General features: G+C 46.8%; 1 protein-coding gene and 1 pseudogene across 1 annotated transcript; both read left to right on the top strand.

Moving 5' to 3' along the window:
• Positions 1-6,232: 6,232 nt before the first annotated feature.
• On the top strand, positions 6,233-12,665 carry LOC123061877 (YTH domain-containing protein ECT4). Its single transcript, XM_044485158.1, has 9 exons — positions 6,233-6,583; positions 7,514-7,578; positions 7,713-7,860; positions 7,948-8,015; positions 8,719-9,165; positions 9,256-9,774; positions 10,543-10,755; positions 11,234-11,389; positions 11,706-12,665. Exons 1-9 carry the CDS (start codon positions 6,547-6,549, stop codon positions 12,126-12,128), a joined length of 2,076 nt encoding a protein of 691 aa, XP_044341093.1. The 5' UTR covers positions 6,233-6,546; the 3' UTR covers positions 12,129-12,665.
• A 668-nt stretch (positions 12,666-13,333) lies between these two features.
• The window catches only part of LOC123056963 (uncharacterized), a 28,179-nt pseudogene continuing 24,182 nt past the window's right edge, over positions 13,334-17,330 (top strand).

The following is a 17,330-nucleotide window of genomic DNA, read 5'->3' as shown; positions in this document are numbered from 1 at the left end:
CGATCCAGACGACTATGAATATCAATCTAGATACATATTAAAAGCGGGAGCAATTAGCTAGAGTAGCTCCATGCAGAGCATTATGGACATAGAAATTTGCAACATACATACTGATCTGAATGTGACAAACTCGTTGACTAAACCTCTCTCACAAGCAAAACATGATCACACCTTAGTACTATTTGGATGTTAATCACATAGCAATGTGAACTAGATTATTGACTCTATTAAACTCTTTGGGTGTTGGTCACATGGTGATGTGAACTATGGGTGTTAATCACATGGTGATGTGAACTAGATTATTGACTCTAGTGCAAGTGGGAGACTGAAGGAAATATGCCCTAGAGGCAATAATAAAGTTATTATTTTATATTTCCTTATTCATGATAAAGGTTTATTATTCATGCTAGAATTGTATTGATCGGAAACCTAAATACATGTGTGAATATATAAACAAATATCGTGTCCCCATTAAGCCTCTACTAGACTAGCTCGTTTATCAAAGATGGTTATGGTTTCCTAACCATAGACATGTGTTGTCATTTGATAATGGGATCACATCATTAGGAGAATGATGTGATGGACAAGACCCATCCGTTAACTTAGCATATTGATCATGCAGTTTATTGCTATTGCTTTCTTCATGTCAAATACATATTCCTTCGATCAGGATATTATGCAACTCCCAGATACCGAAGGAATGCCTTATGTGCTATTAAACGTCACAACGTAATTGGGTGATCATAAATATGCTCTACAGGTATCTCCGAAGGTGTTTGTTGGGTTGGCATAGATCGAGATTAGGATTTGTCACTCTGAGTGTCGGAGAGGTATCTCTGGGCCCTCTCGGTAATACACATCATAAGCTTGCAAGCAAATGACTAAGGAGTTGGTCACAAGGTGATGTATTATGGAATTAGTAAAGAGACTTGCCGGTAATGAGATTGAATTAGGTATGAAGATACCGACGATCGAATCTCGGGCAAGTAACATACTGATGGACAAAGGGAATTACGTATGTTGTCATAACGGTTCGACCAATAAAGATCTTCGTAGAATATGTAGGAACCAATATGGACATCCAGGTTCTGCTATTGGTTATTGACCGGAGAGGTGTCTTGGTCATGTCTACATAGTTCTCGAACCCGTAGGGTCCGCACGCTTAACATTCAATGACGATATTGTATTATATGAGTTATGTGATTTGGTGACCGAATGTTGTTCAGAGTCCCGGATGAGATCACAGACATGACGAGGAGTCTTGAAATGGTTGAGAGGTAAAGATTGATATATAGGACGATAGTATTCGAACACCGGAAGTGTTCCGAAGGGTAGCGGGTACATATCGGGTCACCGGAAGGGGTTCCGGGCACCCCCGGCAAAAGATATGGGCCTTATGGGCCACGAGGGGAAACGCACCAGCCACCACGGGCTGGTGCGCCCCCCATATGGGTCGTACCAAAGGGAGAAGGAAAGGGGGGATTCGGCCTCCCCCTTCCCTTTCTCCCCCTCCTCTTTCCTTTCCCCTCCGATAAATAAGGAAGGGGGGCGTCGGCCTAGGAGGAACCCAAGTAGGATTCAGTCCTACTTGGGGCGCCTCCTGGCCTCTCCCCTCTCCCTACCACCTATATATATGTGGGGGGGGGGGGGCGCCCCCTAGCACACACCAGACAACTGTTAGCCGTGTGCGGCGTCGCCTCCACCGTTTACTCCCATGGTCATATCTTCGTAGTGCTTAGGCGAAGCCCTGCGAGGATCACTTCACCATCACCGTCATCATGCCGTCGTGATGATGGAACTCATCTACTACCTCGACAACTTGCTGGATCAAAAAGGCGAGGGACGTCACCGAGCTGAACGTGTGAAGAACGCAGAGGTGCCGTGCGTTCAGTACTTCCTCGGTTGAAGCACGAAGAAGTTCGACTACATCAACCGCGTTGAGAAAAGCTTCTGCTTATGATCTATGAGGGTATGTACACACACTCTCCCCCTCGTTGCTATGAATCTCCATGGATAGATCATTGCGTGTGCATAGATTTTTTTGTTTTCCATGCAACAATTCCCAACAATGAGGCCTCCTCGGGGTTGACCTCTGTCGAGACGGTGGAGCAGAACACGAATCCAAGCAAGGCCGAACCCTAGTCTTCGGACACCATGCTAGTGCCGGGGCTCAAAGCTGAACCCATAGTGAGGAGAGCGGGTCTGGCTGGGGTTGACTCCCCATCTTCCGATGCCGAACTCCCCTGAAGGCTCGAGGCCGAATTCAAAATAGGGAGGGAGGGTCTGGACAGGATTGATTCCTGGTCTTCGGACGTAGGTAGTGCTTCTAACCTCGAAGCCGATAGCGCGGTAGGGGTTGATCCGGAGATCGGACCAGGGAGAGTCCCCAAAGTCAATGCTTTGGAGGTCGTGGTTGTTGAAGGTACATCTGAGAAGCCAGTGAAGATCAGATTGCCCCGAGCGTCAGTGAGATACTCAAAGGTTACCAAACCTGATATTTTGCTCAAGGGCGAAACTGTCGACCTGGTTGAGATGACCGGTCGAGTCAGTGTGCAAGACAATGCAGCTGAACGCGAAAAGTTGCCCCAGGACAAAGATGTCCCCAGTGTTGATGCCGTCTCTGATGATCAGGCAAGCCATCGACCCTTCAGTGATCCGATAGCGGAACTCTCAATGCAAGCACTAATGTCGGTGTCAAAATCGGTGGATCTCGGGTAGGGGGTCACGAACTGTGGATCTTGGATCGATGGGGAACAAGGGACGCAAAACACGATATTTACCCAGGTTCGGGCCCTCTCTAAGAGGTAATACCGTACGTCCTGCTTGATTGTATTGCTTGTGCATATGGGGGTTACAGAGTTGATCTACCTCGAGATCAGAGGAACTAAACCCTAACTAGTAGGATGGTGATTGTTCTCCTAGACTCTACGGACTAAACCCCCTGGTTTATATAGATACCAGTGGTACCAGGGTTTACTGATAGTCGGTTAGATCAAGGAAACATCGGATCTTCCATCTTGACTCAGGGTACACACCAAGGCACAAAATGTCTTTGGTCCGGATACGGTGCGGCCCAATGGTCCGACCCACGTGAGATGAGTCGGCACCCCGAGGACCCCTAGTCCAGGACTCACTCAGGGGCCACCGTTAAGCCCTAGGCTAGTAGGCCCGAGGTACCCTAGTTCCTGATAGGCCGACAATCCTCTTCCTCCTCCTCCGACTCTGGCGAATCCGGAGGCAGACCGACAGTGAAACGAGTCGCACACTTGGCCCGGGTCTCCTCCAGGAGTTGCAACCGGTGCTTCAGCATTAACATCGCGTACGTGGTGATCTGGCGCCTTGGCATGCCAAACGCGCGATGGATTGGAAGAGGCGGCGACAGGGAGGAGAAAGGAGAAGGAATGGGGCTGATAGGGTTCGACTGCCACCGTCCGGCTTAAATAGATGTCCTCCTTCCTCAGGTGGCACACCGGAGCGGCGCCACATGGCGTGGAGTGGAGGAGGCACTCGTCGAACCAACGGTCTGTCTTAAACCTGTGTGACCCTATCGATCAGTCTGACGTGGCGCCCACGTCCGAACGTCCCCATATCCACCCCATATATGGGCAGGGGTATAAAGAGTGTCGCTCAGCTCAAACGTTTGAGCCGGCCATGGGAGCCCGGTTGGGTGGCAAAAAACATATAGGCATTGACTGGGTAGCCCGCCCAGGAGTTCGGGGCGGCTATGGGGTCCGATTGCAGATGCTCTTACACGGGGGTTCGACTCCTCTGCAGTACGGTTATTACTGCACAGGTACTGTAGCAGGCACAATCTGCCATCCAATTTAATCCGCTGGCTCTCAACAACAAAACTCGTCGTGTGAACATCGACCGAGCTGAGCACTCGACTAAGTTTTTCCCAAATCAAACATAGCACTTGGTTTTGCTCCGTCGTCGCCAAATCCGGTCAACATGCACTGTTTCGTCCGATGCCCTTCACCGGCTGCTGCAAGGGATGGATGGGACGCAACTGCTGCGGGAGCAGACATCAGACTAGAGACGCGGCTGCTGCACCATATCTCACTGCGAGCAGCAGTTCGACGACGAGCTCCATGAGCAGAAGGACGACGACGAGCTCCACAAGCCCAACAACAATGACAAGCTGGAGGCTCCTCCCGGCAAACTCGGCGAGGAATACGGCCACGGCCATGCCCAACCGCATCGAGGTAGTGGATTGGCGCACATGCACGTAGTACACTAGCTGCATCGTGTACGGTGGCGGCAGGGCCGGTCATGGGGCGTCCTCTCCGACGTATGAGTGAATAGGGGCGCCCAACACGGGAGCCAGCACATCATCATTGTCGTCACCCTGCGCCATCTCCGTGTCAGACCTGAGCTGGGCTCATGGGAATTTGTATCGAAGTACAAGAGGTAATCCATGACCTCCGAGACGATCGATGAGACCTTAGACAGGGGCCGATGAGCCACTGGTCGGAGGAGGCGTTGCCGACAACAACAGAGAGTACACACCTCAATGCTTCAGCGGAGGATAGGTCTGGCATGGAGACGAAGAGAGAGAGGTGCAAGGCGGGGCGGCTTAATGATGGCGAGGCTCTGGGCGCGCTCGAGCTCTTGCATGAGGTTGTTGACGTGTCATCCGAATAGACGAAGATGAGCAGGTTGAGGGCATGGTGCGGAAGCTGATACATGAGCATCGAATTGGGCTCGCCGGGGACGAAGAGGACGAGGGGCCGAGCTTGACGAGCACATGGAAGAGGACGACGTGGGGACGATCCCAGTCTGGCAGCCGAGAAGCGTCAGATTAAAATGGATAGCTGATTGGCCTCCTATAGTACGCGTACAATAATAGCTGTACTGCAAAGGAGCCGAACCCCTTAAGCCCTGTATAATGCAAGGTCCTTGCGAGAGATAGTTGAAGAAATAAACCAATCTTTTTTAAGCACCGGTACCTATTTCTATAAAAGAGCCGTCTAATTGAACGTCTACCTGTAGAAATAAGCATCGGTGATTAAAAAAAATCGATTTATTTTTATAAGCACCTAGCATTATGCAAGGCCTTACAAGGTTACCTTCGTGTATAACACGGTGCATCCTCTCCTGATGCCAAAGGCCAACTGTCGTGGCTCGCCTCTTGCGTGCCGCACGGCGCGCAAATTGCACCGCCGGCCGCCCGCCCGCCTGTCGCTTGACACCGACCGAATTCTCTCCGCCTGGCAGTTTCACCGGGCGTTGCTGGGCTCAGGCTGCCCATAGTGGGGGTAACATAAGTGGTAACATGCACTTGGGACTACCAAACATGCTTATGTGGCACATAATTAAAGAAGAGAGAGAGTGTTAGAGTAACATAGGTAGATACCGTATCATGTTAAATACTATGCTACTTTGTGTCATGCATGGCAATAAATATGATCATCTATGATACTAGTTTATAATACTATGCACTATGGAGATAGTATCATACACTATTATCATACACATGTTACTAGCATATGATACTCTCCACTATGAGTATGAGTAGTCTCACGGCTTGTTTTGCCTCATTTCTCCCCTGCGCGGTCAGGTGCCCGGGAGCACCCACGCCAGGAAACGATAAAATTTCTAGTACCGATCGTGATATGGACCACATATATTCTTCGCCTCTTTTTTCCAGGCCCAAAATATGCCCCGAACTTCTTTTTTAGAGTCCGATATTCCTCATCTTGGCCGGCATTCATGCCCACCATCAGGCCATCGTCACGCATCTGTTGATCTATCGAAACACATCTAGTGGTAGACCGCGCGAGCACACCGTTCGATGCTCATGTTGGTTGGATGTAGTTTCTCGTCGATTGCTTTCAAAAAATTAAAAAAACCACACGCCACCTTGACTTGCTAGGATCAAGAAAAGCACAGGGTTTACGCCGCTGACAACCGAGCGATGGCAGTAGCTTTCATCAGATCATAGTTAGTTGACGGCACGTTTTCATGGGCGTCCGTACCTTCGTGTTGTTAATGGCAACCACCAATATTTTGCTTCCCTTTTTCTTCCAAAAAAAACTGCCCGTACCACATGTTACGCCGTCTCTCATTTTTTTCTTTATTATATTCACAATAACATATGCATGTAGAAATTCTACAGATGTGGAATGCCATGATTAACTTTCGAGCCCATCTCATCTCATCTCATCTCATCTCACAAGAGAAAAAGGTGAAATGTATAGTGCTGAAAGGCTACAAATATTCGGCCGCAACAGGCGGAGCGGCTGCCTTGCCCCCCGCTAGATTTCAGGAGCCCGCTTCGGCCGCGTCGCTTCGCTGCTCCGCCCCCACAACGCACGCGCCCACCTTCCTTCCTTCCCTCCCAGCCGTCCGATCGCCCACACGTGGCCGCGCCGCCCGCCCTATACCGCCCGCGGCCTCGCCGACGCCGCTCCTTTTTGTCCTCCGGCGGAGGCGGCCGGAGCGGCCTAGGGTTCCGGCGAGTCCCTGCTCCGGGCCCAATCCTCGGTCGAACTGGAGGACACGCGTAGCCCCGGCTTCTTCTGCGGCGACCTCTGGTGCGGCCTCATGGAGCCCAAGCCCAACACCGCGCTCGCCCGCAAGCGTATCCTTTGCTCCTTGCCCATCCATCCGGAGCTGGATCTGATGCATGATCCCGGGCTTGTCTTTCTTCTTGGATCAATGGGGTTTGTCCGTGCTCTGAAATTGTTTTCATTTTCTAACCATTCCAGTGCTGGTGGTGAGCTGGGTGATTCCATTGCCATCCAACTCCGTTGCTTCTCTTTGATGATCCGTCAGGGACACCGCTGTATTTGATCAAAATTCTGGATTTTTTTGTTTCTTTTTTGTGTGTGTATTTGTTCAGTTTGGTACCAGTGTTTTTGCTTTTTTGTTTCATCGACAGGCGTGTGTGCTCAACCTGATTTACCATACTTCTTTATGGTTGTTTAATCTAAAGCATTGGGAAAGCTTTTGCTCTGATCTTGCTTTAAGGGACTTTTTGATCCATGCGTGCTCCTTCAGATCGCGGTTTCAAAATAAATAAATCGTGGGTGCGTAGCATTTTTCATGGAAAGTTCGACCCAGTTCAATCTACTATTGACATAATTGAGTTTTGCCGTCCTACCATACCATGGCAGGTCTCTGTTGTTTTATATTCAGAATTAGAATTGTTAGGTATCCCTCACATGTCGGATTTTCAAAGATGGCGAGAGCTGAGCCAACTTGACAGCTACACCAATAATATGGTTTGTGTACTTACGGATACGGTTGCTGTATGCCCTTATTGATCTGTTGCTGCATGCTGTTTGCGAGCCATGAACTTGTTCAAGTAATGGTCTCTTGCACTTGATCAGATGATCGCTGTAGATCTTCTGATTTGATGAGCTCACTAAACGCAATTATTGTGCATTATTGGACTAAGGACATTTTAATCCATCAATCTGGGCTTGCTGGCTTATTTTATTCTCACTCATGGACGATGGCCTTTCAAGCATATATTCTGTTTGCAAGCCTTGACTTTTGTATCTTCCAGCTATAGAAGAGGCAGTAGACAACTTGACGATTGATGCTAGCACGAAGGCAAGCAACGGCAACTTGGTAAGATTCTAATTTCTCGAGACATATAGTATAGTCCTTGCTTATCTTAGCGTACAAGGAATTGTTCCTTGTTTGGTTGGTTGGGCTATATCTATCGTGTACTTGCTGATTCCTTTCGTGCCCAATCTTTGCAGCCTGCTGCAAAAGACGTGAGTTCTTCGGATGCAATATCATGCATTTCCTCGGCAGATGCAGCTAGTACTGCTGCCAAGGATGCTGAGATGAACCAAGTAACTTATATGGGGGACCAAGGGATGTGTTACTACGGGTACTATTATCCAGGTGGGTAGAATAGATCAGTACTATGATCTGAAGTCCTGAAAACAGAGGTACTGTTCTTTCAGTTTGATGGTTTGATCATTATTCTAGGCTCATTTGGAGGATGGGATGAGAATAGCTACTATGCTGGATCGAATGGACTGGAGATGCAACCGACAGTAAGTTATCAAACAGTGTACTTTATCAATCATGTTATATGCCTTCCCTACAGTAGTCACAAGTGGTCCTGTGTAAATAAAACCAAAAAATGCCGCACTTAGTGCATCTATGGTGGTATGGTGGTACCAGCTAGCTTTGCACTTATTTGCAACCATCTTTTCCTTGCCTTTCCTTTGCAATGTTGGGGAAAGTATCAGCTTTGGTTGTTAATATCACTCTTTTATTCTTCCATTAGTATCTTCATGCCAACAATATTCTTTGCAAACCTTTACAAAAAATGTATACCTTTTCTTTTTTGCTTTAGTTGTCACCACACAATATGCTGTCATGAACAGATGATTAACTTATTCTGGTGATTGAGATAAACAAATTTAAATGGTTGCCGGTGAATGGAATGTCTATTCAGGGGATGCTTTTACTATTCCATGCTGTACAAAGAATTGCGGTCAAGCACTGTAGCTAATTTAGTTTGATTGAGATCTTAAATGATGAAGAGCCAATTACAAAAGGGCTGTGCAGACTTCAGAGTACTCGATTTAACAGTTGACTTTTGCATTGCACTGTTTTGTTTTGTTTTGTTCCCTATTAAGTTATTACCGAGTCTAATCAATTTTAGAGTGAACTGCTTCTTGAAGATACAGCTGTGGAGGCTGACATATCACTATAGAACTGAGCTTATACCTGTTTTGTAATCTGTTTCAGGTGGTTCAAGCTGAGAATGGATCTTATTTGTGTTATGTTCCGGGTTACGAAAATGGATATACTGCTTATAGTCCAGTCGTTCCTGGAAATGGCGTGGATGGTCAGTATGTCAGCAAAGAGCCATATTACTCCGCTGTGGTTCCAGTGCAGGACCCTTCTACACCTGGCATGTATGCTCAACCAATTGCTTACGGACCTGAGCTAGTCCCCGCATACACATGGGACCCTTATGTTCTTCTGGATGGGGTTCAGGGACATCCTGTTGGTGTGCACCAAACGAACTACCCTACAAGATCAAACTACCCTTCCAATAAGCATGCTGTTCCATCTTCAAAAGCTTCACGCAGCACAAAGTATGCATCAGGTACCACCAAAGGATCATCATCAGCTGTAGACACAGTGCCAACCTCCGCCAATAACCATCCATCATCAAAGTTTGCAAATAAGGTACTGAAAAATTCCTGTAAAACAGGACAAACTACTCTTCTGAGCATAAAGTAGGAAACTTATAAGTTTATATGCTTTTTGTTATGCTAGGTATCTGGTGCTTCCATAACAAAAGGGCATCTTCCGTCTAGCAAGTTTGTGGCGCATACTAACCAAGGGAAAGGAAGCTTTTATCAAAGTAAAGGCATTAATTTGAATGAAAGTGGTAGAAACTGCAACGGGAATGAGAAGCTGAAGGCCAGGAGCAAGCTAAATGAATTTGGTGACCGTGACGTATCAGATAAACCCAACGATGACTCAAAAAACAGTTTGAGCCCAGGAGCAGATCGTTTTGGCTTGTCGGGTGTACAAGAGGTTAACGATGACATACCTTCACTTGTTGCAGTAAGAAGAGATTCATATAATCTTCCTGATTTTGTTACGAAGTATGAGCAAGCTTTATTCTTCGTGATTAAATCTTATAGTGAAGATGATATTCACAAGAGTATCAAGTACAATGTTTGGGCAAGTACTCCTAATGGAAACAAAAGGCTTGACAATGCCTATAAAATTGCACAAGAAAGAATGGCAGGAAAAGGAACCAAATGCCCTGTTTTCCTCTTCTTTTCTGTAAGTACTTATTCCTCAAGCATTTTATCCTGAATATCATCAGAGTAGTGTGATATTCAATCATTTTTTTCTTTGTTTTTGTTGTATCTGACTATTATTGAGTACGTAAGTTTTATATTTAGTGTGCCTCGGTAAGACATGCTGCTTTGTTTATATTTGTGATAATGATGTGCGAGTGCATCCAATTTGATTATTTTGTTTCTCTGGTTCATTGAATTAGGCTCTTTGTCTCGTTTTTTCATTCCACCTACTTCCTCCAGTTCACGAAAAAGTTACATCTTGGACATAACTTCAGTCAATTTTATAGATTTGACCGTCAATATTGTTTTAAATATTTTGTTTGGAAAATTTAGAAATCATATTTGTAGATTTGTCTCAAAAAGTATTTCCAGGTCATTATATTTTTTTTGAGCATTATACATATAGTAGAAAATAGTAGTCAGTTCTGTGGTGTGGCTGAGATGCTTGTTTCATTATGACTAGTCAATGTGTACGTGCAATGCACGTTAATTTGGAAGTATATTAAGTGCATGTGGATATTAAGTAGGATATTATTTGCGTGTTATTATGTGATTAGCACTATTTTTGGCATGAAATTAACTGCACGCTAAACATGTTGAGCGCTTGACATTGAAGCAGTCTAGGTCGTTGGATTGACATGATTTGATGGTCGAGATTAATTGGATCTGCCCCTTTGGGTCTTTTTATATTGGTATTAGATAAATTTGTGGTTGTTTGCTCTATTAACTGTTATACTATAATGACCAGGTTAATGCTAGTGGTCAGTTCTGTGGTGTGGCTGAGATGCTTGGCCCAGTAGATTTCAACAAGAGTATGAACTTCTGGCAACAGGACAAGTGGAATGGATTCTTCCCAGTAAAATGGCACATTATCAAGGATGTGCCTAATCCTCAATTTCGACACATAATATTGGAGAATAATGAGAACAAGCCTGTTACAAACAGCAGGGACACTCAAGAGGTATTGCTTCCACCATCTAACTAGAGAATCCCGGTATTATCAGAGCTAGAATTTAGATCTCTGTTGGTCAATTATCTTGAAAACATCCGAATAAATTTGTTGGTACATAAGTTTCATTTTGTTTTCCCCCGTCATTCTTCTTGCTGGAGAACATACAATCCTATTTGCGCACTGTGCAACAAATGACTTAATTTGTAATGAATGTTTCACCTACTTACAAAATTGTTAACCTATTTCCTTACCACCTTCACTTGATTCCTCATGTTCTTTGTCATGGAAATAGAATGCTGGTAACATTACAACAAGTGCAGCTTTTTAAGTTATTGTCCATGCTTCTCTCTGGTGCATTCTTTTAATGATCAGATAATGTTTAATTTTATTCTGGATATTCTCTTATGCCCACTATGCATTACTCACACTTTATTACTGATATTTTATTTTATAAGTTTGGACTCATAACTGGACGACTGAATCCCAGGTCAAGTTCCTACAAGGTGCAGAGATGCTGAACATTTTCAAGAACTTTTCATGCAAAACGTCAATATTGGATGACTTTGACTTCTATGAGAATAGGCAGAAAGTAATGCAGGACAGAAGAGGCAAGCCGCTTACTACATCATTGGATCACCTCACGGTATATAGCGAACTGCTGCATTTACTTTGTCAAGGCAGTGTGTGTCTTGTTATTAAACGCACGCTTTGATAAATCTTATTACCTCCGTATAGTGATATGCCCGTTTGCCATTTGCACTTTCACTTTGTGGTATCATGGAAAGCCTAATAATAACAGGAAAGGATACCCAGTTTTAGTTTGTCGTATTTCTGGACTTAAAATAACTAGATTTACCTGTTGAATGACCATAAATTGATGATAATATGATTCTTTGTTCATGATCGATGATAGAGGGTCACAATTTTACAACGTCGTTTGATTTAAGTTATCTTTTCAGCCGAAGGATGAGAAACCGTCAGAGTCTGAAAAGCAAGCTCAATCTGCATGTAACGTAGAGCATCATAATGCCAAGAGAAACGAGGAGCAGAGCAACGATGTTACAACAGATGTTGATACAGCCAAGACAAGTCAGAAGCAGATCAATGTGGATCCGGCAGATGTTGATACAGCCAAGACAGGTCAGAAGCAGAGCAACGTGGATGCGGCAGATCTTGATACAACCAAGACAAGTGAGCAGAGCAAAGTGGTTGCAGCAGATGTTGATACAGCCAAGACAAGTGAGGGGAGCAATGGTGTTGCAGCAGATCTTGATGCATCAAACAGAAGCGAGGAACAGAGCAACAAGGTCACCGCCGCGATGCTTGATGATACAGGCAAGAGAAGCGAGGAGCAGACGAGCAGCGTCGCCGCGGCAGGCTGATGACAGGATGGGCGCATCTGGACGGAAGCTACATCCAAATCGAGCGACAATAAATTGCTGCGCGGAGCACTGATAGATGGTCAATCATCCTGGAAGCTCCTCTCCGTTGGTCGGTCAAGCGGAGAACAAGAGCCTTGGAGCTGTCTTCCCGTGAGAAATGTTTTCAATGACCGGGAAAAAAAAGGTTCTGAGGCATATCATGGCTGGTAGAGAATTCCCCATGCTACACTCCTTGTCTATTTTTCAGCCAGGAGGAGGGAGTGTTCCAATCATTTTTCTTCCTGTTCTTGTTTCTTCTGTTGTTGTCGTCGTCATCTAATATCCAGTTCTATTGCTAATGTGTTGAGAAGCAGACCACTTGCCGTGTGGGTTTAAGGGCCTGTTTTAGGTTCTAGCAAAGGTAGAAAAAAGGAAGGGAAAAAAAGAGTCCTGCGTTTAGTTCCACTAGTGTAGATTGACCTCATCTTGTACCATCAGAATTACTTCCATTTGACGAGAAAAGGAGAAGAAAAAAATGGACCAGAGATCTGTTCGTCACCGTGCGGCCTTTCGTTTTCGCTTTGCTCGTTTCTGGTCCGAAACGGGCGTTTGATCCTGGCACGGGCTGGGCATGTGTGGCCGTGGGCCTGGGCCTGCATTGCAAAGCGGCGCAGCTCCTTTCCGGAAGGATTTTGACCGATCGAGAGAAATCACATCTGCACATGTCTTTTCTAGGAAGGGAGGCCACATGGCTGCTGCTCGTTCTCGGCTCACGCCTGCACATGGCGCGTGTGTAGTACAAATCGATCGCTTTACTGTTGCTGTCGTCTTTCGAAGTGTGTGCTACTGCCTACTGCCACACTAGATGCTAGACTTTTTTTTATTTGACCCTTGACTACTTCCTTCGTACCGAAATATTTTTACTCCTCCGTTTCAAATTACTCATTTAGATACATCCATACCTGTGACAAGTAATTTAAAACGAAGGGAATAGATAGGACAAAATGAATGTATCTAATGAATCAATAAGGAAAAGTTTTCCTCCGAAAAACCTGGAGCTCTTGTTTAGAGGCGATTAGGGTTTGAGGGTGGATCCTGGCGGCGCACGCCGATCTCCATCGGCGGGGCGACGGTGATTTGATCGAGGGATGTCAGCGTCCACGGATCGCAGCAGGGAGGAAAGGCCTGTGTCGCCAGGGGCGGCTAGGGCAAAGTTAGCGGAGGCCATGGGAAAACTGGAGATCTCAGAAGAGGAGGCTACGCCGCTGGTGCTCGACGATCGTGAGGAAGAAGTCGGGGAGAAGTGGATGTTGGCTGGGAAGGTCCTTCACCGAAACACTCTCCATCTCCAAACTATCTCCAATGCACTTCATCCGGCATGGGGCAACCCAAAAGGGCTGCTCTTTAATCCTGTTGGGGAAAACATCTTTGTGGCTGAATTTGCGATACAGAGAGATAGAGATCATGTGTGGGAAGGAGCCCATTGGCATGTGAGTAAAAATGCAATGATTCTTTCGGAGTTTGATGAATGCATGAGGCCATCGGAGTTGAGGTTTGACAAGCTCCAGTTGTGGGCTAGGGTTATTAATCTCCCCTTTAATCTGAGGAACAAATGGAGAGCGGAGATTGCAAAGCAAATTGATCGACAGGCTACTTCGGTGCAGTTTGATCAGGCAGCAGGATACCTAAGGGCAAGAGTGACTATTGATGTTGATAAACCCTTGAGGAGATGGATTTTGATTGAATCAAAGAGGAGAAAGTGTATGGACCCGTATGACATACAATACGAGAATGTCCCTCATTTCTGTTTCTCGTGTGGACGGCTGGGCCATTCAGATCTTCATTGTCCAACGCCGGGTGTCAGAGATGCAAATGGCAATCTGCCGTTTGGGAAGGGTTTGCGTGCCCCTGAAGAGTGGAGGAAAACAACCTCGAGTGAAAGTTCGTCGAGGGAGCAGACAAGAACACATGATAACAGAGCTGAAACTCGCAACTCCACGTCGGCTGCAGAAAAAGGGACGGAGGTTAACTCTCCGGTAAAATCTATAGATTATCAAAATAAGAGGAAGGGAGGACCTCATGGTCCCAAACAGGCAGTGGCGGAGCTAGCAATTGAGAACAGGGTGGTCCGCCCCCCAACCCCACAATTTTTTTTGATAAGAAATATGACACTGTTTCAATTAAAGCTTTTTGTCTTAGAAATAGATCAATATGGGCTTAGAACCACACTAAAATTTCTAATATGTGCAAAATTTTATTGTGTTCTAAGACCATATGGATCTTAGAAATTTTTTTGTTCTAAGTAATTACCAATATCACATAGAAATAGATCAATATTGTCTTGGAAACACACTAATATTTTCAATTAAAGCTATTTGGGGTAAAAAATGATGAGCAAAATTATGCATGTGTTAGGTTCATCTACTGGTAGCATAGCACATAAAAACCTAAATCAGAAATTGGGTAGTTCATACCTTAAATCAGAAATTGGGAAGTTCAAAAAAGACTATGTTGCTGCCGCCGGACTTGGGCACCGGGGCACTGGGCGGCCGCCCCCGGCTTTGCAGGGGCGTCAAGCGGGCGGAGATAGGGGAGCAGCGCTGCAACCGTGTAGGGCAGAGCGCACGTGCACACAACTCGCAGGTGGGGAGGGAAAGGAAGCAGGGATCATCCTCGGCGGTTGGGCTCCGGCCAGCGACCAGTGAGGGCGGCGAGCTGGCGATGGCGAGGGCGTCCGGCATCGGGACTCGGGAGTCGGGACAAGGGCAGGAGGCGACTGGTTGCCTGGTTCTGCTCGATGTAGTCCTCGGCTCGATCTGGACGAGGGCCAACAGGTAAGTGATATTGGGCCATTTTTTCTCTGGCCCGGCAAAAAATCCATAGGTATATATAGGCTGATAAAAAATCCCAGGGTGGGCCGCGGCCCACCCTGGCCACCCTATAGCTACGCCCCTGCAAACAGGTGTACCGGAAAGTTGAGATGCCGCTGTTAATGAACTCTGAACATGTAGCAGATGAGGATGCTGATCCAAAGGGTTCAGTTAGCGGACAACTTTCAGAGAGAGGTTCCGACTCTAGGGATGGTGAGATCAGGGGACCAAAAAAGAAGAAACCAACACCAACAAATTCGGATAGTTCGGCAGCGGCTGCGAGTCAGCCCTGCCGGGGACAATGAGTTGCCTCAGCTGGAACTGCCGGGGGCTTGGGAACCCCGGGGCAGTTGGTGAGCTTCACAGCATTGTGAAGCAAGAAGGTCCCGGTCTTCTGTTTCTGATGGAGACCAAAATTTCGGCAGTAAGAGTGGAAAGACTACAGAGCCACCTTGGTTTTGCGGGTTGTTTCGCAGTAGATAGCGTGGGTCTCAGTGGTGGGATCGGCTTGTTTTGGTCTCAAGACTTTGACGTTGAGCTAAAGAATTATAGTTCCTGTCATATTGATGTTATGATTAGGTGAAAGGGTGATGGTGGGAGGACTTGGCGAGTGACAGGGTTCTATGGAGCGCCACAAACTGAGGACATGCATCATAGTTGGCATTTTTTGAGGACATTGTTTGAGATCCAACATGAGGCTTGGATGTGCATTGGTGATTTCAATGAAACCTTATTTGGCTCAAAACACTTTTCTGTGTCACTACGCTCGGAATGGCAGATGCGGGCATTTCGGGAAGTGACGGATCATTGCTCACTCACGGATCTTGGATGGTCGGGGGTGGAGTATACTTGGGATAATAGGCAATCGGGAAGAGCGAATGTGAAAGCGCGGCTTGATAGGGCCTTTGGAAATCTATCTTTCATAAATATGTTTGAATATATCAAGGTTCGTCATATTGTTGCAATGGAGTTAGACCACATCTTTGTCTTTGTGGATGTCTGTGAGCATTCTGTTTCGTCAGTTCCTAGAGGGCCGAAGCCCTTCAGGTACGAGGATGTTTGGCAGACGCACGTCGACTATGATAAGTTGGTCATTGACAATTGGCAGCGAGGTGCGGGAGGCCAGGGTTTACAGGGCATTGCTCAAGCTCTCAACGCGCTGCAAGGAAACTTGTCGGCGTGGGGGGCGCGGGAGTTTGGGTCCTTGTCGCGAAAAGTTCGTAAATTGCGTGAGAAACTTGTTCGCCTCAGGGCCCAATCCGTTGGCAGGGGACCGACGAAGGAAGAGCGAGCAGTTACAAAACAGCTGCGGCTGGCTCTAAAACAAGAAGAGATTTGGGTCAGGCAGAGATCTCGAGTCTCATGGCTCCGTGAGGGTGATAGAAATACAGGCTATTTTCAGGCCCAAGCTGCTCAACGGAAGCGTATGAATAAAATCGAGCGTCTTGAGAGGGCAGACGGCTCAAAGTGTGCAGATGTGGAAGAGGATCGAGCTGAAGTTCAGGCTTTTTACCAAGCTCTGTACACATCGCAGGGATTCCAGCAAATGGATGAATTACTGGACTTTGTTCCTAATCGTGTTACGGACACTATGAATCAGGAGCTGCAGAAACCGTATACTGAGGAAGAGATTAAAGTCGCTCTGTTTCAAATGGCGCCGTCAAAGTCACCAGGGGTGGATGGGTTTACTGTTGGGTTTTTTCAACGCCATTGGAATTTGTTGAAAGATGACGTTGTACCAGCAGTTTTGGACTTTCTTAATGGAGGTGAGCTCCCGGATGTTGGGGAACGTAGTAATTTCAAAATTTTCCTACGCACACGCAAGATCATGGTGATGCATAGCAACGAGAGGGGAGAGTGTTGTCCACGTACCCTCGTAGACCGAAAGCGGAAGCGTTAGCTCAACGTGGTTGATGTAGTCGTACGTCTTCACAGCCCGACCGATCAAGCACCGAAACTACGGCACCTCCGAGTTCTAGCACACGTTTAGCTCGATGACGATCCCCGGACTCCGATCCAGCAGAATGTCGGGGAAGAGTTCCGTCAGCACGACGGCGTGGTGACGATCTTGATGTTCTACTGTCGCCAGGCTTCACCTAAGCACCGCTACAATATTATCGAGGACTACGGTGGAGGGGGGCACTGCACACGGTTAAGAGATCAATGATCAACTGTTGTGTCTCTGGGGTGCCCCCCCTGCCCCTGTATATAAAGGAGCAAGGGGGAGGAGGTGCGGCTAGGCAAGGGGCGCGCCAGGAGGAGTCCTACTCCTCCTGGGAGTAGGACTCCCCCCCTTTCCATGTTGGACTAGGACTTGGGGGGGGGAGGAGAGATTGGGAAAAGGAAAGGGGGG

Source organism: Triticum aestivum, chromosome 3A, assembly GCF_018294505.1.
Source record: "Triticum aestivum cultivar Chinese Spring chromosome 3A, IWGSC CS RefSeq v2.1, whole genome shotgun sequence".
NCBI classification, from domain to species: domain Eukaryota; kingdom Viridiplantae; phylum Streptophyta; class Magnoliopsida; order Poales; family Poaceae; genus Triticum; species Triticum aestivum.
Note: the sequence above shows the minus strand (reverse complement) of the source record. Positions and strands in the feature narration are given on the sequence as shown.